Source organism: Scleropages formosus, chromosome 2 (assembly GCF_900964775.1).
Source record: "Scleropages formosus chromosome 2, fSclFor1.1, whole genome shotgun sequence".
Lineage (NCBI taxonomy): Eukaryota > Metazoa > Chordata > Actinopteri > Osteoglossiformes > Osteoglossidae > Scleropages > Scleropages formosus.
The window spans coordinates 33,160,642-33,181,136 of record NC_041807.1 but is presented as its reverse complement, the minus strand read 5'-3'; the positions used below and the strand labels follow the sequence as shown (position 1 = coordinate 33,181,136).

At 44.4% G+C, this 20,495-nt stretch overlaps 1 protein-coding gene and 5 non-coding genes across 7 annotated transcripts in view; all 6 read right to left on the bottom strand.

Annotated features, from left to right (window-relative positions):
- The window catches only part of LOC108940245 (protein bicaudal D homolog 2-like), a 49,445-nt gene extending 44,265 nt beyond the window's left edge, over positions 1–5,180 (bottom strand). For both annotated transcript variants that reach the window (XM_018762245.2, XM_029248845.1), the window contains exon 1: positions 4,653–5,180. In XM_018762245.2, the coding sequence (XP_018617761.2) occupies positions 4,653–4,874 (222 nt within the window). In that variant the 5' untranslated portion in view covers positions 4,875–5,180. The remainder of the gene's footprint in view (positions 1–4,652) is intronic.
- Positions 5,181–10,542: 5,362 nt separating this feature from the next.
- On the bottom strand, positions 10,543–10,729 carry LOC114909928 (U2 spliceosomal RNA). Its single transcript, XR_003797481.1, has one exon. It is a non-coding gene; the product is annotated as a U2 spliceosomal RNA (small nuclear RNA).
- Positions 10,730–11,078: 349 nt separating this feature from the next.
- On the bottom strand, positions 11,079–11,271 carry LOC114909917 (U2 spliceosomal RNA). Its single transcript, XR_003797471.1, has one exon. It is a non-coding gene; the product is annotated as a U2 spliceosomal RNA (small nuclear RNA).
- Positions 11,272–12,052: 781 nt separating this feature from the next.
- Positions 12,053–12,124, bottom strand: trnae-cuc (transfer RNA glutamic acid (anticodon CUC)). The gene has a single exon. It is a non-coding gene; the product is annotated as a tRNA-Glu (tRNA).
- Positions 12,125–15,813: 3,689 nt separating this feature from the next.
- On the bottom strand, positions 15,814–16,008 carry LOC114909926 (U2 spliceosomal RNA). Its single transcript, XR_003797479.1, has one exon. It is a non-coding gene; the product is annotated as a U2 spliceosomal RNA (small nuclear RNA).
- A 2,739-nt stretch (positions 16,009–18,747) lies between these two features.
- Positions 18,748–18,938, bottom strand: LOC114909912 (U2 spliceosomal RNA). Its single transcript, XR_003797466.1, has one exon. It is a non-coding gene; the product is annotated as a U2 spliceosomal RNA (small nuclear RNA).
- Positions 18,939–20,495: the final 1,557 nt, after the last annotated feature.

Here is a 20,495-nt window from a genome sequence, read left to right as displayed (position 1 = left end):
TCTCCCCACAAAGTATGAAACAATAATTTAAGCCAGACCTCAAAGGTAATTTGAAGGAATGTAGCTCAGCACTTACAAATGACAGTTAATACCCAAGCGGTAGAAATTTTAACCCTAGCATTTATAGATTAATTAGCAACAAGTGAAAGAAAATAAATGCCTAAAACATCACCACTTGGAAAGGATTCTGCCATCCAACATTGAGATGAGACACTGCAGGACCAGTGAATCCTCTGGACTATGTCACTTATTCCTTAACTTAGTACTGTTAAAGGTACTTTTGCGTGCACAGACCAAGTATAGCTGTGAACAGGTTTAGTACCATATAATGTACATAAACCAACAACATGTAGAGGAAAAGCAACATCAATTAACCTTAAATAGAAGTTCCCTTTCACCAAAAACTGATAATGCAACATATGGGCAGTATTAAATCAACACAATGACACAGCAGGTGAGCCACTAAGAGTGCATGTTAAAGCCTCTACAACAGAAGCACATGTGGACTGTCGAGAAATTGGTCTGTCCAGTTAGGGGTCCAAATGGGAATGAAATTTATGACTGGATCTTAGGAATACTTAAAGAGAAAAATTCAAAAACTGGCCTAATAAACACCTAATTATGAGTCAGTACGCCTTTCTGTATTTTGTGAGCATTAACAGCTAGGTTTCTGAAGTTAATACTTGTTTTCCAAAATTGCAATAAAACTATGGGAATCATATTATTCAGTCTTCCTTTAAATAACCTACACATTTTGTCCAAAATATTTTCACTGCAATAATTCATACTGAGGGGCCCTGAGGTCCTTTACTGCAAAAGGAATGTCCCAAAGATGTCTGACTTACAAAAAAAAAAACAAAAAAAAAAAAAAAACCTGCACATTCTTCTGTTGCTAGAATGCATCATGGGGAAAAATGTGTCTGTTTTTGAGGTGGGGAGACAGTGAAATTAGCCTTAGGGTGCGTTCTGATTTTATCTATAGAATCCAGAAAAGGGAACATCTGGTCTTCACAACCACTTCAAATATGTGCACAGAGACCCACAGCTACCCCAGAAAATTGTCACTCAGTGTTCAAAAGAATAAGGTCAGAAGCCCCTGGTGGAATCAATCATGTCATGAAGCTTTGGGAAAAGATCAAGTGACAGCCGGCCAGAACAACTCTCCTAAACCCTCCTGTCATCTTCAGGAGAGTACACATGACATTTAACAGGATGAATACGTTCACTTTTTTTACCTGCTATCCTTGACAAAAAATCTGCACAATCAGCTTGCTTAATTTTTGTGCAAAGGTGAAACACAGATGGCCTAAAGGAAAATTCACAATCAAGGACAACAGGACCCATTAGTGAATTTGTAAACCTTACCACACAGAGGGAGAAACATGAGATGGCCAAGAAAAATGCAATACAGGAGGCCAACAAAACCTCACACAGCTTTAAAGGCATAATTGCAGTATACAATTTGTACAACTCCCCTGCAGTCCACTTTAAATGTTATACCTGTGAAGGAGCTTGTCACTGAGAGGGAAGAGGTCTTGTTTTCACACACATCTGCTTTCAGCAAATATGCTGTTACACATTAGCAAGTGAGGATTTCTCAAATCCCATGGAGCAATGCTAAAAATAATGATTTTACAGAGCTGCATCCACAAAGAGGCATAAGAGCTACCATTTCACTCATCTTAGTTATCCCAAAACCATTTCAACAGTAGAAAAAAAAATGAATGTATATCCTTTCCACGAAAAACTAATTTCTGTCTCACTGTTAAGGGAATGTATGATTAACCAGTTTAGAGAATCCTGAGATCATACACCTACCAGCCTGTTCACAAAACTGAAAGTAAACCAGATGAAATACCCAAACTGGTACTCAAGAGACAACACAACAACACTAGTATGTGTCTAACATAAAAAGGTGTGAGATCAAAGAGCAGAACAGGAACACAGAGGAGAAGACAACAAGGGATTATCCTTTGAACTGTACAGTGCACTTCAACCAGTATTACCCCTCAACAAAAGCAGAAGTAGCCATATCCAAATTCCCCCCTCTCATTTCCCTTGCTGTACTGACATCCCAACATTCATCTCCCCTCTGGTCAATTAAAAGAAAAATTTGTGATTATAACTTTGCATTTGTCACATGGTGATTGTTTCTCTCTTTTTTCAATCATGCCAAAATAAGAGGCATTCATTTTCATTTGTTGATAAGGATGCAAGACACCCAAACCAAAGTTTCTTTTTGCAGAGCCATCTGAAACACATTGGAAGGAATCCATAAGCCAAAGCAGCACTCTCAAGGCTTTTACCATGAAATCAACGACCAAGAGAGTCTGACCAACGAAGGAAATAGAACATTAAATGCCTCTTGCTTCCTAGATAGAGTTTCTTCTCACTCTGTATTCCTAAAGAGCTGTCTTGCACCAGTAATATAGGGTAGAGTGGAGTCACATTGCAGACATGTAATTTGTCCTTAACTGCCAAAAACAGACAGAATGAATCATCTTCTCCATGAAGTAACATGCAGTTACAATAGCTTGGCTGTTTCTTCTACACAGTGCAAAAAACAAGATAAGAGTGACAGAAAATCTCACACACCAGCCCCTTAACCTATTTTTCATCTTAAATCACCATGACAAGTTTAACCTCTGTGGCACTAGTGAATCATTATTTTGCTGAAACCGTGATTTTTGAAAGTATAATGCTGGCCTTTATCTAATATTATTGTGCCGATAACTGCCAGCATTCTTCTCATTCTTGCATACTGTAAACTCCCTTTGACTTACCACTTTGTCAGGTGGGAAAATTCCTTCGCTCTTCAGAATCCATACAAGCTTGCAAAAGCCACCCACTCAATTACACCTAAACGTTGGCCAAGACATTTTGACACATTTTCTAGTTTATCTACTTTAACCATAAATAAAGTTTACTGAATTGTTTCCAGAAAAATAAGGCGGTGATACCCACTCAACCGGCCAAAGATCAGTACTGGAGAGAAAGTAAGTGAAACAACTGAAAGATATAACAGAGAGAACAACGTTTTAATCCGAATGTACTGGTCCCAGTTGACGAACTTCAGACAGAGGTTCCAGAATACTGCTGAAGACCTAAAAAGACTTCTATCAACAGCATACCTTGTCAGGTACTGGGGGAGTACAAATCAAAAATAGTGCTCTTTGGAATTACACACAGGCTTCATTCAAGCTCAGGAGGACTTTTTGTCCAATGGCTCACATTGTTCAAAATGCTTGACTTCAGCAACATGAATACTTATTCTGAATTCATTGTTTGTTTGTAAGAGCAAAGCTGAAGCGAAAAATTGATCAATGCAGTACTAACTAAAACTGCAGACTGAGTAGCAAAAATTGTAGCTATGTATGTTGGTGCTCCAGGATGGTCACTAATGATGAGTCAAGGGTTCTGAAATGCTTTCACACATTCACTAGGAGGAAACTGTGAGTTAGGAATGTTACAGTTGACGAAATTTGTCATAGCTGACTAAATATTCTTCTTTAGCCAACGACTACAAGCCAAGTCGTCACAGCAAAGCAGCCAACGGCCTCCGGTCATTTTGGCGGGCTTGCGCGCGCTCTACAAGGATCGCTGTCGCCTGAAATAAAATCTTTTTCTACTCAAGTCTGGGTTCTAGCTTCCTGCCCCTAACCGACTTGTACCATAAGGAATCTTGGAAATGCACATTTTAAGGTTTTATAGCAACGGGACGTCAATGAACGTATTTGTTCAAATTTATCACCGAGTTCCGCCGCACAGCGAGTGGGTTACTACACATAAGGAAGCGCGCGCGCCAGCCGATCAGCACTGCGGTATTCGCAGCCGCAGATAAACTCCGCCTGCAGGTGAACTGCGATCAGGTCAATTATCTAAGGAACAACGACAACAATAAATTATACCCATATGTAGTAATGGGGCTGAGGAAATCATTCCTACATTAATAAAATTGCACCGATTTGGAAACGCTTTAGCCTGCCTGGTAGCCAGCGGCAGCGCACAAATTTCAGTTTGCGTTACTCGAATCTGGCAGATTTTTTTTTTAATTTAAAATATGTATGAACGAGTGACATTTTATTTTTCAGACAGCAAACCCTAAAGAAATTTACATCTAAATGTAATTACAGTAGCTCATGAACAATTCTTCTTACAATCAGTATGGAATAAAGTAAAAAATAATTTTGATAGATTACAAAACCATCAAAACTGCAGTTTTTCCATGCATCGGTTAATCACGATTTAGTAATAATGAATAACAACTTTAAAACAGCGGGCTGCAGAAGCAAATATTAATTAATTAATATCTAGCACCTTGGCGTTCATCACTTTGACCTTCCAAAACGACAGCGCCGCTGGTAAACCGCACTCGAGTCTGTTGAACGCGAGACTAATATCTCATGATCATGGGACCCATGGCATGTGCCAATTACCACATCACTCCCATTATAATGGGAATTTTCTGTGGTGTCAAAAAAGAAATAAGAAATGGGTTTACTGGTGGAATATGATATTCATAAGACAACCTTGAAATTTGCAGTTAACAGCAATTGGCAATAGCTGTGGGAAAAACGGTCTGCAGATAAATTTATATTTATATTTTCAGATACATTATAATTATAGTTTTTTTTCTGCTGTAAGCGGGCTACCTCTCTGAGCTGGTCGAGCTCCTGGCGCACGCTGTCGTACTCCACCTCCAACTCATCGTACTGCTGCTTGAGCTGCTGCTTCTCCTCCAGCACCGCCAGTCCGTATTGCGCCGCCTGGATCTTCTCCCGCGTCGTGTCGCTCAGCTCCCGCGAAAGGCGCTCGATCTCCGTGCGCAGCCACTCGGGCCCGGCCTCCTCGAAGCCCAGCTCCTCCGCTGACATCTTGGCCGATCTGCGGCGAGAAGGAACACTCCCTCGCCGACCCAACCTTGAGAGACCGCAAGGAACCCTTCCTTCGCGGAAACGTATTATTTCATCAATGTCTTCTGTATTTGAACTGCATGGCTGTTTTTCGTGCCTCTCGTACTTATTCTCAGTACTACCCTTTCTGTCATGTAGCTCGGTTACAGATATTAATTTCTGCAACCGCTATTTTGTTTTCATTTAAATCTGTTTCATGATTGCGGCTTCCGTTACCTTTTGCTTCTCCTCCTCCAGAAGCGATTGGGGTAGACTGTACAGACAGCACAGATCATCCAGCTGGGATACGATCCATGGCAGGAAAACATTCTGGGAAATGTAGTTTATTGTTACAAAGCGTATCGATCGCACACACGCGCTGTTCCTTGAGAAAACTCAATATCCCATGGTGCTTTACAACATTGTACATGTTGGCAGTTCCGAACGTTCAGAAATATATGAGGCGTCGGTCCACCTAGCGGCTGTTGCAATGGTGTAGGGTTGGGGAGCCTTTCGTCCTCTCCGTATCTGCTTTCCTGTCCAGCAGCAATGCCAATAAGTTGGTAAACAGTCACGTAGCCCTGAAGACGGGGAGCAGCGGACGTTTAGCGGCTTCCATCTAGAGATGTCACAAAGGCACTGTCATGACCTTATCCATTCCCATGGTACCATGAAATCACGAGCTTGACAGCAGGAATTAGAGAAGGACTGCCCATAATTAATTTTACTTGAGGTACCCCAAACTCAGGCTAGTAGCATAGTAGTTAATGCTTACCGTCATTGGATCCAAAGATTGCAGGTTTTAATCCCACCTCCACCTATAATACGGTCGAGCAAGGTACTTACCTTGAATTGCTTCAACAATTGCTCAGCTGTGTACAGAGGTCAATAATTGGGTGGCACAGCGATTAGCGCTGCTGTCTCACAGCACCCGGGTGATGCGAGAGGATGTGGGTTGATACAGTAAAATACTGTGCTGTATAATTCATTGTTGCTCATCTAACAGTTAACATTGCCTTGGACAAGTAGACCGCTAAATGAGGGTGGTACAAGGGCACAGCGAGTAGTGCTGTTGTCTCACAGTGCCTGGGTGGTGGAAGAGAATGTGGGTTTGATCCCTGCTCAGTTTGTATAGTTTGCATGTTTTTCCCGTCTCTGTGTGGGTTTCCCCTGGGTGCTCTGGTTTCCTCCCACAGTCGGAAGACATGCTGTTCAGGTTCCCCCATAGTGTGTGAGTGACAGTGACAATGTGTTCCACTGATGTATGGATGAGTGACCCAGTGTAAGTAGTGTATCCAGCAGTGTAAGTCACCTTGGTGAATAAGGGGTGTGGGCTGATAACACTACACAGAGTTCACTGAAAGTTGCTTTGGAGAAAAGTGTCTGATAAATAAATGTAATTGTAGGTAGCTTAACAATGTTTGTAACTTTAGAGGAAAGCATCAGCTAAATTAATAAATTATCCAATAATACACAGTTGCAATAAAAGCTGAATGGATCAGTTATGCATTTGATGGCCATTTAAGTGGATTATAAAGTATTACCTTTTTAAAAAAAGAAAAAATTGCTATTTAAAGAATACACAAGTTTGGCCAAAGGAGTATACCTGTTATGTAAAGCATTTTAAATTCTTATGGAAGAAACATGTTTGCAGATAGTTTGACATATCACCACCATCAGTCCACAGTTATTAGTAATATCTGAATGAAAAAAATGACAATGTAAAGGAGGTGCGGTGGTGCAGTAGGCTTGGCTGGATCTCGCTGTGTGGCAGGTCTGGGGTTCGCTTAGGGTGCCTTGTGGCGGACTGGCGTCCCGTCCTGTGTGTCCCTTCGGTCTTGTGCCCTATGTTGCCAGGTAGGCTCCAGTTCACCATGACAAGATTTTGTGTAGTGGTGCAAACCGAAGCACCAGCTTTACCATCTTGGGTTCACAGCACCTCACTGCTGTAGACAATGAAGGCCCTGAGACTGGAGCTGGTAAAGGAGTGCTTCCTCGCTCCCTCTGTTGTTCCACATCAAGCTGTAACTGGTGCACCTGATGAAACTGGACTTTAAACTGTTGGAACTGATGGGCAGTCTCTCTCTATCCGTTCATCTCTGACTCTCTGGAAATCCATGAAAGTTTCAAACATCTTTGCAAGTTGTACTATGGCAAGATCACCAGCAGGAGGTGGCAAAACTTCTGCAGCGCCCTCATCTTCTGCTCCATCTTCCTCCTCCCGTAGCTTCTTCTCTTTCCTCGGCCCGGATCGCTGCCGCCAGCGGCTCCACGTACAAAACGTAGAGAAGGGGAGACAGCGGACACCCCGTCTTACCCCACTCAGCTGGGGCACCCATTCCCCGAGACAGCCATTGATGGAGACTTGGCTGCCAACCCCGTTACGGAGTATCCGAACCCACCCAAGGAAGATGGAACCAAAACCCAGTCTGCCCAAGACGTTAAACAGAAAGTGGTGGTCCATCTGATCGAACGCCTTCTCTTGGTCCAGGCTGACCAGCGCCAGGGGAGCCCTCGGGTCCTCCGCCCAGGCGATCGCGTCTCGGACAAGATGCGAATTCCAAACAGCCGAACGCTCGGGAACCCCGCACGTCCGGTCTTCATCGACCAAGAGCGCCATAACCTTCCTCAGACGCTCGGTAAGGGTTTTAGCTATTAACTTTACATCAACGCAAAGCATGGTCAGGGGCCTCTGATTGCCCAGATCAGCTTTATCGCCTTTCTTGTGCAACAGGGACAAGACCCCCGACCTCAGGCTCTCGGTTAGCTAACCTCGGGTCAGCACTTCTTCCACAACCTTGAGGAAGACAGAGCCAGAGTCATGGGTGCCTCTAAGCGAGCCTGGGAATCAGCCGGGAGGGTCGCACGCAAATGCTGTTTAAAAAAAAAAAAAGAAGGTCCCCTGTAACAAGGTCAGTTTCTGGTACTTTAAAAGACTTTTATAAAACTCTGTAGCGACCTTCAGCATCCGGGCCGTATCGTTGACCGTCTCTCCTGGCCTGCTCCGCAAAGAAGTAAAACCCGACGGGACTCCCTCACTTTGTTAAAGAATAAAGAGAAGCATTTTTCGTCTTCCTCCAGTTCCCTTATTCGGGCTCCTGCGAGGAGAGCACTAGCTTGCTGGTCATATAATCGCCTCAATTCAGCCTTTAGCTCCGTTTCTCTGATACTACGGACACAATACTGTTTGATAATAGTCCACACTTTTGTTTCGATGGCTTCCCACCAATCCGAAACAGAGCTACAAAAAGGTTTGAACTCCTGCCGCACCGTAAAATGTTGAAAAACGTCCCTATACTCCTGCTCCTTCAAGATATCAATATTTAGTTTCCAATACCCAGGGCCGTGTAACGGGGCTTCTGTGGAAACCGTAGCCTCGACCACCAAATGGTCCGCCGGTCAATAAGGAGCGAGAAGGAACTGCTTAAAAACAACAGCGTCGGAAGCTAAGATGTAATCTAGGCGACTTTGTGCTCCTCTACTATTATACTAAGTAATGCCCGGATGACTGGGGCTGCATACTCAGAAACCATCGGAAAGACCGAATCTAGACATAAAATTCTTCAAATGCTTCATACTAACATCCTCTTTACCCTCCACATACATATTAAAATCTCTACCAATTATTAAATGTCTATTACCGACACAGAAGGGGGCCACCTCTTCTAAAAGAGCTACATGGGAGGCGGCCTCTACCGGACTGTAGAAGCACATCGCACGGATGCACTGTCCCCTCCAGGTGGCGTCCACTCCTAGTGCTCTACCCTGTATGAGGCAAATGTACTTAGAACGCTGATCGCCAAAGAGAATGCCGACACCTGTGGAGCGGACGCCACCCACACTCCAGCATGATCTACAGTACCTTTCTTCCAACCAGCAGAAAAAGATGGCCACGTCCCGCTGGTCCCGAAGGTGGACTTCCAGTAAGAAACATAACTGGAAGGGAGAGGATGCAAGTCTATCAAGCATTGCTGCTCTTTTTAACACATTCTTCGGTCCTCTGACATTTAAAGCTAAGATTTTAGAATTAACCAACCACAAGGGTGATGAAACCTTGTTAAAATTCATTAAAACAGTTAAAACGCAAATTCGTTCCCCTCCTGACATTTCTATTATGCTCTCAAAATCTACAGCGACATATGGCTGTTCATTAAGATCCTCATTTTCATCTGAGTAAAGAGGGACAGCCCAGCACATCATCGGAGGCAAGCTTCCCTCCCTGCAGGACATCCACACCGGCGGTGTGTGAAGAAAGCACGGAGGACCATCAGAGACTCCAGCCACGCGAGCCATGGACTGCTCTCGCTGCTACCATCGGACAGACGATATCGCAGCATCAGGTCCCCCGCCAGATTCTTCTTGCAGGCCATCAGACTGTTGAACTCTAACTAATTCAATTTAATTCAATTCAATTTATTTTTACAGAGCGCTCTTCTCACGCAGTGACACGGAGCACTTTAACACAGGCATAAGGCAAAAAAAAAAACAGATACAAACAAGAAGACAGTCGACTAATGGCTACCAAAATGAAGTACTTTTACAGAGCTAGAAGTATGCCTACTGGCCACTGGGGAAAGGAAGAAAAACTCCCAACTGAAGGTTGAAGGAGAAAAAAAACCTCTGGGGGTCCACAGGCCAGTGGTTGCCCACCTGTCCTGGGCATTCTAGAAAGTAACAATTGTAAGTCAGTGTAATAATGATTATGTTGCCAAATGGCATCTTAGATCCCCAGCTCAGCTAATAACTAATAACGCCACCACACGCACAGCCCACTCTACCTCCCATGTGTATTGCATATTACCAGTACATCTTGAGTCCTACATGCATATTGAATTATGAGAATACCGTACATGTGTTTATTGTGTATATACTTTTTGTGGTCTGTATATTTGCAACTTATGCAAAACAGCTGCGGAGAATGCACCAAAGATTTTTCACCACCTGCACACTTGTGGTTACGGTGAAGTGACAATGAAGTGCTTTGATTTTGAGTGAAAAAGAACATCAGAGTTTAGAAACAGGTATAAATATGCTCCATAAGAACAAAAACTGGGACTTTAAAACCCTTAACCTTTAGAAGTGTAAAACAGTTCAGGAAAACAAATAAAAATTGGAACCGAAAGGTCCGAGAAGCGATTTCGCAACAGATGAGGAGTTTCAGATGCACTTTGTTCTTAAAATAAATCGGAGACAAATCCAATAGGACAGCAACTAATTTAAATAACGTCTCCTGCACGTTACAAGCCGTGACATTGTGAGGAAAGGTGTAAATTCCCATTATGTCTTTGAAAGTGGTGCTGAAAGGGCATTTGAATGTCCTGAGTTGGGTGTCGGTTTGGAAGGAGCCACATACCTAATGAATAAATGTGAATGTGAAGGGACACATAATGGAAAGCAGACAAGGGGAAGAAAGGGACACAAGAAATTGACTTTGAATATGAAAACCGTTGCTTAGTTATTCATAAAAGCATCCCTGAAAGAAGAAGCACGGGATTGGCAGCAGAGCTTAAAGCAGCCCCTCAATGAGCACGGGAGCCACACCGACTCTTGTACACCTCTAGTACACTGAAAATGCGAAGTTAAAATACGACTGAACGCAACAGAAAATTCACCTCAAAGTCTTACTTTTAACCGACATTTTTTCCCGAGAGCGGGGTGCACCGGTTCTGGAGATACTGCAATACAAGGTCGATGCGTGGAGTGGACGGTGCAAGCTCCTCTTCCATCTCCCTGTCCCAAAAATCAACTTAACATATGGTCCCCAAATAGGGGATGTAGCAGATATTAAAGTGATAAACAGATTTTTTTTAAACTTCAACCTTATTAAAGGTATTAATATCTTAAACAGTTAAAAACAATTATCAACAAGTTCACAACTAAACCAAAAACAACCACATTTCCTTGGGTTGATCAACTAAACTAAGAAATCATGAAACAACACATTATCACAGTACAACAGCATAAAGTCTCTCTTCAATTACATACATTCAAAACTCAAAAAAAGCAAAACAATCTTCTTCCTCACATTAAAACATATACAACTGGCCTACATCTTCTATATATCAACATATCCACACAAAGACCCCCCCCCCCCATTAACAACTTAATCTGAAACATTACATAAAAAATATAAAAAAAAGAAAAGAAACTAACAGCAATACAGATTTATTATTGAACCAGCAGAAATGAAAGTGCACCAATCCTGGAAATACTGCAATACCAGGTTGATGCATGGAGTGGATGGAGCAAACACCTAGTCCCTCTCCCTGTTCCAAAAAAATCAATTTAATACATAGCCCACAAATAGAAGCTGTATCAGATATTAAACTGATGAGAACAGACACTACACTTGACATTAGCCAAAAGACCGAGAAGCGACAGTGAGAAAACGAACGGGCTGAGGACCGCCTTCTCGGCCATATAAAACCGACCCACGGGGACTCGCTGCTGCCGCTTCCAAAGCAGGACTTACACAAAAGTTCATTCGCTTTAAGAAGCGGCCCCCGTGCGTCTTGCAGTTATATACCGCATTAAAATGTACTACAGGAGAAGTGGCTAAACACAGAAAACTAGTTCGTATTTAGCATACTTGTGACGTGAACCAATTCAATTTTAGAAACATTTCAGCTGCGGAAAGGTGTAAAAATCCCCTCGGTCTATTTGAAACCGCCCGTCGTCGAATCGCCGTTCAACGCGTTGAGTCGCGTCGCATTAAACCGGTGCGCCGAAGGAATACATGCAAATATACAGTAGAGCGACACACGGTGACGGTCGACGATGGAAATCAAGCAAAGCCAGAGACGTGGAGCGAGGCAACGCCTTTTGTTGCCAGGCATTTATCATTTATACTCCGCAGCACAGATTAAAAGTTACAGTCGCTTCACTACTGAAAAAATAAAAGAAGATGTTTTCGCCCCGTGCAATTCCGGGCACATGATGATGTGATGTGTGTATTCCAGTTTGAAAAGCTTCTTTGTGTTTACCTAACATGATGATATAGTAACGTGTAGTGACCGACAAGACACACACATTCAATAATCATGCGTACATTGTTATTCCCAACACGAGTGAAGGTACTTCTCCCTTCCCGTGGGACGTGTAAAGAAGTGAAAGCGTGTACGTAGCATTGTTTCAGTGCGGCCGTTTTGTTAAAGGGAATCTTCCCTGACCGGGAATCGAACCCGGGCCGCGGCGGTGAGAGCGCCGAATCCTAACCACTAGACCACCAGGGACCACATGACGCAAGAGCCACCCCCACCCTACCTTAATTTAATCTGGTGATCTGCGCATCCGAAAGTCGTATACTTACTATATCACACCAATAAGGACATATTCGCCAACAATCTGCCAAGAACAGAAAAAAAAAAAAAAAAATTACGAATGGGCTATTTTCAACCTCTTTTCCTTCTCTTTGCCCTTTTCCTCACAGACTGTTTTTTTTTGCTCTTCCTTTCACCGTTATGCATAATATAAGTGCATGAAATATACTACAAGTATACAACAACAACAACAACTGCACACGTCTCACAAAAGTTCATTTTCATCTGAGGGTCATAAGACTCCCCAAAACCGGCCACTGACACGCGGAATTTAACAAGTCCCCCTGCAGAGGCGCGTCCTAGGGATTCAACACTTGGTCGTTCGTGCCCGGCTTGAAAGCACTGCTCATCCTGGGACATGAGGCTGCCTCGCCTGTATTTTTGGGTACGTTGCTTGGTTACAGAGTCAGTCTGAGGGGGGAGGGGAGGGGAGGCCACCCATTTCAAAGCAATATAATGTTTTTTTTTTTCTGACCAGGACTTTAAGAATGGGTCATCGCAAGAAGCCCTCCTTTGAAATGGGTAATAATTTTTTACACTTACACGGTGTTATACTTCAGGCTATGACTTATTTTTTATAGTTGGAATTATACAATTGAATCATTCAATAATAACTGACGATCGGATTGCGTGGGTTTTCTCTTGTGCATAGGATTCCCTTGCAGCTGGGAGTACACTCTAGATGGTTCTTTGGAGAACAGGCCATTTATTTTCCTGGCCCCTGCTTCTTCATTAAATAAAAAAATGACAAAAGCCCCTGTTTTTTTTTTTTTTTTTCCCCTCAGTTTTGCACTTTAATGCCATTTACTATGATTACAACTGGAAGAAAAAAACAGAAATCAAGTAATTTAATACTGAAGTAATTCTAGAAAATATTATAATCTTTCTCTGCATTGGATCATTTCTGAATGGCGTGGGACACAGCATCAGGTGGTATTAAATGTAATTTAAATGAACCTTAACACTCAATGATGTTTTTAATATTGTTTTTTTTTTTCATTTTTCAAAGATATGATATGATGTTATTTTAATTATGCTTTTCTTGTAATTGCACAAATAATTTCATGTAGTAAAACAGTGAGCTGTAAATTTATAACGCAAGTATTAATGTATGCTACGACACAATACTTATAATGCCTTCCTTACTGCGGCCTCATTATATAATAAATTTTACGATTCAGACAAGTGTTCATAACCTACAAATTATCAGAAGAATAAAAATTTTGTTAATTATTTGTCCTGGGGGCTTTTGTTCCACACCCGTCTTTCATCTCACCCTTCTGTTAGCTGGCAAATGTCACTCTGGGTCTCCTTGACCTTGGAATCCAGCCTTTTTCTCCATGGGGGGCAATCTCTGCACCTTGCGATCTTGATCTCATAACCCACCATCTCCAAGATTATTGTTGCAGCGGCACACGCAGGCTCATCGGTTTCTGTGACGGTGGTAGTGAGTACAGCTGTGTTGACATCTGCGTGCATCTGTTCCGACGGGAGTTTGTCAGCGAGAGGGGAACTTGGGTCCGGGGATTGACTGTATTCAGTCTGGCCATGATTCGCATGGGCAGTGCGGTTGTGTCAGCTGGTCCTGTGACCCTGCTCCCTTCCATCAGGGATAGCCCTTCATTTCCATGCTGCGGAGTGCCATGGCCATTCTGTTGCATCCTCTCAATTTCCAGCTGTGACAGCAGCAAAGGTCAGAGAAAATGAAGAAGGCCAAGTGGTTGGAGAAGACGGACTTGGCAACAGGAGCGAGGCGGGAGAACGTTTGATCGAGTTCTGCAAGACGAACAATATGTTCAATTCGAACACTTTCTTGAGGCAACGCAAAAGGCGACTGTACTCTTGGATCTCGCCCAATGGATTTTCCGGAAATGAGATCGACTGTGTTTGCGCAAGTAGGCGATGGAAAAGCTCAATACCATCGATGAAGATGAAGCCGGGAGTTGACCGTGGTACAGATCGCCAGTTACTAGTATACAAACTCAAGCTCAAGTTAGGGAAGAGCAAGTCAATCGGGCAATTGGTAAAGTACAATCTTGAGACTATACCACCAGTGTTTAGAGAATGCCTGCAAAATCTTTTCGCTGCATTGGACACAGATGACAGAGTACCAGAAGAACTATGGGACGACATCAAGAAAGTTGTGCTTGAAGAAAGTGAAAGAACCTTGCAACGACAACATAAAGGAAGCGGGCCAAAACGGATGACTGAAGAAACCTTGAGTATTGCTCAAAAACATAGGAAGACTAAAGCGAAAGGACAAAGGAAAGTACTACAGCGACATGTGGCCTAGTCAAAGTCCTGACTTGAACCCAATTGAGATGCTGTGGCAGGACCTTAAACGGGCAGTTCAAACTCGAAAACCCTCCGGTGTGGCCGAACTGATGCAGTTCCGCAAAAAAGAGTGGGCCAAAATTCCACCGCAGCGCTGTGAAAGACTCATCTCCGGTTATCGGCAGCGTTGGGTTGCAGTTATTGCCGCGAAAGGTGGCACAACCAGATTTTAAGTTTAAGAGGGAAATTAGTTTTTCACATGTGTGATCGTTGTTGTATGACTTTTTGCTTCAATAGAAAAAATTAAAAAAAAGAATAAGAATTCAAAAATTAATTATGTGTTTATTCAGGTTCCCTTTGTTTTATGTTGTATTTCGCTTGAAGATCTAAAAGTATTTAGTATGCGATATACACAAAAACAGAAGAAATCGGGGCGGGGGGCAAACACTTTTTTCACAGCACTGTATATACAGTATATGTATGTATCATTACTTGCCAACAATTTTAAACATTTCCAGGAAGAAAAATGGACTTGTAACCCTGCTCTTAAAATAAACATGTAGAGCGAAGGAGGATGCTCAAGATTTTGAAAAAAAAAAAATAAATAAAATTGGATTTAAATCAAATCAGATTTTTTTTTTCAAAAAAAAATACCAAGCCTGCCACACAAGCCACCGCAGTCCATCCGACGTCAACTAACACATTTGGAGAGGAAGAATACGGAGGCAAAAAGTACATTTATCGACTCTGTCGCAGCACTCGCTACTATCGCCCCCCGGGGCACGAGTGTCGAAGCAATGCGCCTGGCCTCAACGCCACCTTTTCCGCGGGGGTTCCGGGCCCTCCGACCGACAGACTCCCCACACTCCACGCGTCATTCGGGCTGCGTGTCCGCGCACTGCTTTATACCCCGTGCATCCAGGACCGCGTAGCCAAGCGTAACACCGAGTCCTGCAGCAAGCTGGCTGAAGAGAGCACAGTCGAAGGCCTGATCTCCGGTAACGATGACACAGCCTACAGGGGGCACGAAGAACCGCAGCTGCTTGAAAACTGCTGCGCAAATACGTACAGCGCTTCATGTGAACGAGAGAGAACGAGCGAGGCACCAGGTATAATAAACAGATGCAGAAAAGTCTACAGCCAAGTAGACTTTACACGACAATGTGAGTGTCGTGTAAAAACGCGGTGCAGCGGTCATGGGCTTTTAAAAAGAGCTCAGAAGTCACACTGCCTCCTGCGCGCATTTGCTGTATTGAAAAAGTGAAATTTGACTGAACTCGACGAGAACTTCATTGCCAAGTCTTGTTTTCCACCAGCGTTTTCCCCCGGGGGGGTTCACCGTTCCTGGAGGTACCGCAATACCAGGTCGATGCGTGGAGCGGACGGAGCAAGCCCCTATTCCACCTCCCTGTTCCGAAAATCAATTTAATATATGGTCTCCAGATAGGGGACGTAGCAGATATTGAACTGATGAGAACAGATTTGTTTTCTTTTCTTGCTACTTCATGGTGAAATGAAGCAAGGTTTAGCACAGAAAAACCACACGACCAGGAATCCTGAGCGCTAAACCGTGGGAACCTTGACGACTACACGTCAGCAGTAACCTCCTGCGTCGAGAACGCTGTGCCCACCAAACAGATCCGGACATACCCCAACCAAAAGCCGTGGATAAACTGTGAAGTTCGATCCATGTTGCGTGCCCGCTCTACTACATTCGCCTCAGGCAATGCCGGTGACTACAAGGAGGCCAGGTACGATCTTCGAAGAGCCATTAGGGCCGCCAAGAGGGAATACAGACCGAGACCGGAGCGTCACTACACTACTGCTGACACCCGGCGCATGTGGCAGCGACTACAGAACATCACAGACTATCAGAGCAGAAGCAGGCGCGAGATCACTGACAGCCGCATCACACCTGACAAACTCAACGAATCCTCTGCCCGCTTCGAGGTCTTCGACAACGAACCACCGGGTGTTAAACTGACCGGTGGGAACACACAGAACCCACCATTCACGGTCACATCTGCAGTCGTGGCAAAGAAAACAAACCCGCGGAAATCAGCCGGCCCAGACAACATCCTGGGACGCGTACTTAGAACCTGCTCATCGGTGCGAGCTGATGTCTTTACCGATATATTCGGTCTGTCCCTTGCACAAGCCTCAATTCCCACCTGCTTAAAGAGGACCGCTATCCGGCCGCTGCCAAAAAACAACAAAGCATCCTGCCTCGATGACTACCGATCCATCGCACTGACTCCAACGGTGATGAAGTGCTTCGAGAGAATCGTCACGAGGTACATCCAGACCATCGCTCCGGACACTCTGGACCCTCTCCGGTTCGCATACAGACGGAACAGATCCACAGAGGACGCCAACGGCACAACGACACACGCTGCCCTCACCCGCCTGGAAAACAAGGACAGCTGTGTTCGAATGCCGTTCATTGATTACAGCTCAGCGTTCAACACGGCGATGCCTTCGAAGCTCATCAACAAGCTTCACGATCTTGGTGTGCCACCCACCCTCTGCAACTGGGTTCTGGACTTTGTGACGGGCAGACCCCAGTCCGTTAGAATTGGGAACCACACGTCCAGGTCAATTACCATAAACACAGGAACTTCGCAGGCTGAGCCCCATGCTCTACGCACTCTTCGCCCACGATTGTGTGGCCTCTCAGAAGAACACCGGCACCGTCAAATTTGCTGATGACACGACAGCCACCGGACTGATAACGGGAGGCGATGAGTCGGCATACAGGAGGGAAGTGGCTGATCTAGTGAAGTGGTGCCACGACAACAATCTCTCCCTCGATGGCAACTAAACAAAGGAGTTGACAGTCGATCCACGGAGAAGGAGGGAGCAACACTCATCACTTCATATTGGCGAGACAGCGGTGGGGAGGGTGAGCAGCTTCAGATTCCTGGGTGTTCACATTACTGAAGATCTCACCCGGTCTCACGACACTACGCATCCGGTCAAGAAATCACGTCAGCGTCTGCACTTCTTGAGAAGGCTCAGGAAATTTGGCATGCCGAGCCGAATCCTCGGAAGCTTCTACGGGTGCGCAATCGAGAACGTCCTCACCAGCTCTATCGCAGTGTGGTTTGGAAGCTGCGCGGTACAGGATCGTAAGGCGCTACAGCGAGTGGTGAAAGCTGCTCAGACTATCTCTGGAACGTCCTTACCATCGCTGGAGAGCCTGTACCAGGCCAGAAACATCAGCAGAGCCATTAACATCATCAAGGACGATAGTCATCCCCAGCACAGCCTTTTCACACCCTTACAATCAGGCAGACGCTACAGGAGCGTTAAAGCCAGAACTTCAAGGCTGAAAAACAGATTCTACCCACAGGCCATCAGGCTTATGAACGACACCCATCCACTGCCTCTCCACCCATCACGGCAGACACACGTTACCCTCTGAGCCTGAGAGGTGTCAACTAACCCCCATCCTTCCTACACACACACATACACATCCACAACACCAATAACATCAGAGACCATAGACTGCCTCCGCATACCTCGCGCACACAAACACACGCCCCCTTTCGAATGCAAATAGACCCAATCTACCCCTGCAGGACTTTGCACGTGTACGACTTCCATGTTTACACTGCACACTTTATATACGCATGTAACTTTGTTTCTTGGATTTTTGCACTAATAGTAATTTTTGTAATTTGTGATTTACGCCTCGTGTTTTTCTTTCCTTATGTCTTAAGAATTTATGTCACAAGCTGCTGAGAGGATTCACAGAGTAAGTATTCCATCGTATGGTGTAACGAACTGTTTACTGTACACAGGACAATAAATTCTGGAATCTTGAAGGGGAACTCTTACCATGCTTTGATTCCAGCACTGGAAAATGAACTGAACGCAAAGACTTAGAAGGTGTGCCATCCACCCTGACCACGCGCTATGTTCCCCTAGCAGTTACACACACGTCGCTACTGCCACCTTGCGGTCGGTTGATGAAGTGCTGCAGATTGACAGATCAGATCTGCCCACCCGCGACAGAACGAAACCGCCTAAGAAACATTCGTTCAACAATCATTCTACATACCTAGAGAAAACAAACATTCATCGCATACTTTTCACAAAAGAGAAAAAAAAAAAAAAAAAAAGCCCACACACTCAACACTTCTACAAAGCAACATACATGATACGCACACAACCCCCTCATAATATCAGCCTCACTGCTCAAAACTCCTTAACAACAGAAAAGTTTTTCTATTTTTAAACAAACATTTTCCCCCCCAGAAAGGGAGTGCACCGTTCCTGGAGATACTGCAATACCAGGTCGATGCGTGGAGTGGACGGAGCAAGCCCCTATTCCATCTCCCTGCTCCAAAAATCAATTTAATATATGGTCCCCAGATAGGGGACGTATCAGATATTAAACTGATAAGAACAGATACTACACTTGATCTTAGCCAAAAGGCCGAGAAGCGATGCTGAAAAACGGAACGGGCGGCGACCGCCTTCTCGGCCATATCAAACCGGCCCACGGGGACTCGCTGCTGCCGCTTCCAAAGCAGAGCTCTAGCAAAACTGAATTCGCTGTCAAAAGCTGTCATGTGCATCTTGCTACTTTATGCCACATTCTCGTGCAGTACGTAAGACTAAGTGGTAAAACACTGCGAGCCCCTTCATATTATCATCAGCTGTGACGCACACCAATACAATTTCAGAAACGTTTCAACCGGATCATATTTGTCGGCAACCACAAGGGAAAGTAAAACGTGTATCAATAAAAACGTTCAACTAACTTGCAAAGTAAAAAAAATGACACAACAACAAACACATTAATTTGTCCACATATAGTGCGGAAGTACACTGACACGTGACTGGGGTCAAACTGCGGGAGGGGGCGGGGAAGGCGAAGGAGCGCAGAACTTTGCGTTAGCGGTCAGTTTGCGATCGCGAAGAAGTCGCGCGCGCGCACTCGTAGAGTTCCGTCTGCATATAACTGTAACACCGGACTGAAGGCCGTTGGTTAGAAACCTTGCCATATACACACCGCAGTCCTCACTTTACAAAACCATCCAAGACGGACAGGACACCAAACACTGACTAAGCAGTCGTTTCATCTTTTGCTGTGACGCACGATCAAAGTAATAATACACCAATGAGATATTATTATACGCTTTGGGATCGAGATTTCCAGTAAAACACAAAACTACACATTTTTACACTACTCTGAGTCTGAAGTCAGCCTGTAGTGTACTCATGATTCCCCGCCGACTTATTACCCGAATCTGTAGTGCCCTTCCAAAGTATTTCCGATTGTTCTGCTAACAAAAATACCCTGATGTATAACAAGGGTACAAACTGCAAGTTAACGCGAAACAAAACAACGAACTTAGTGCTGTGAATCACTCAAGGTACCGTTATTGCTCAATAATAAGACGCATATTCTTATTATGATTATAACTGTTAATACTGTTGAAGTCGGACATACCCATTCTATACATTCTATCCCCGCCCCTGGCTACATCGTATCATTGCTCTTATATATTAGCGCAGGAAAAGAGGACTGTAGCCCGAGAACTTCGCTGTATTCGCCGAACAGACAATGAAACGACCGTCTTTGTTTTTGCTGCCCCCCTTCGGCGAGTCGGAGCAAAGCAGATTTTGTCGCTCTGCTGCGGTACCCTTGAACAAAGGCACTTAGGCCGAACTGAAGAAAACAGCCGGGCCTATACATCTGTAAAACGCTGTACGTTGGACAAAGGTGTCATGTAAAGATTATTAGCTGTAATAATCGCATATCAAGGGAAGGTGCTGACCGTAGTTTTGCTGCCACCGACGGAAGGTCAAATCACAGCAGCAGCAGCAGCAGCAGCCTCCTTTGTTTGTTTGCGTTAAACTCACCAACTCGAATTGCTCTGAACAGATCACAATATTGCCGACGAGGAAAACTTTACCCTTTCACTGTATGTAACAGTAATGTCTCCATTCACATTTTTTGTCTCCATTCAAATTCTCTCGCTTGAGCCAACAAGTAACT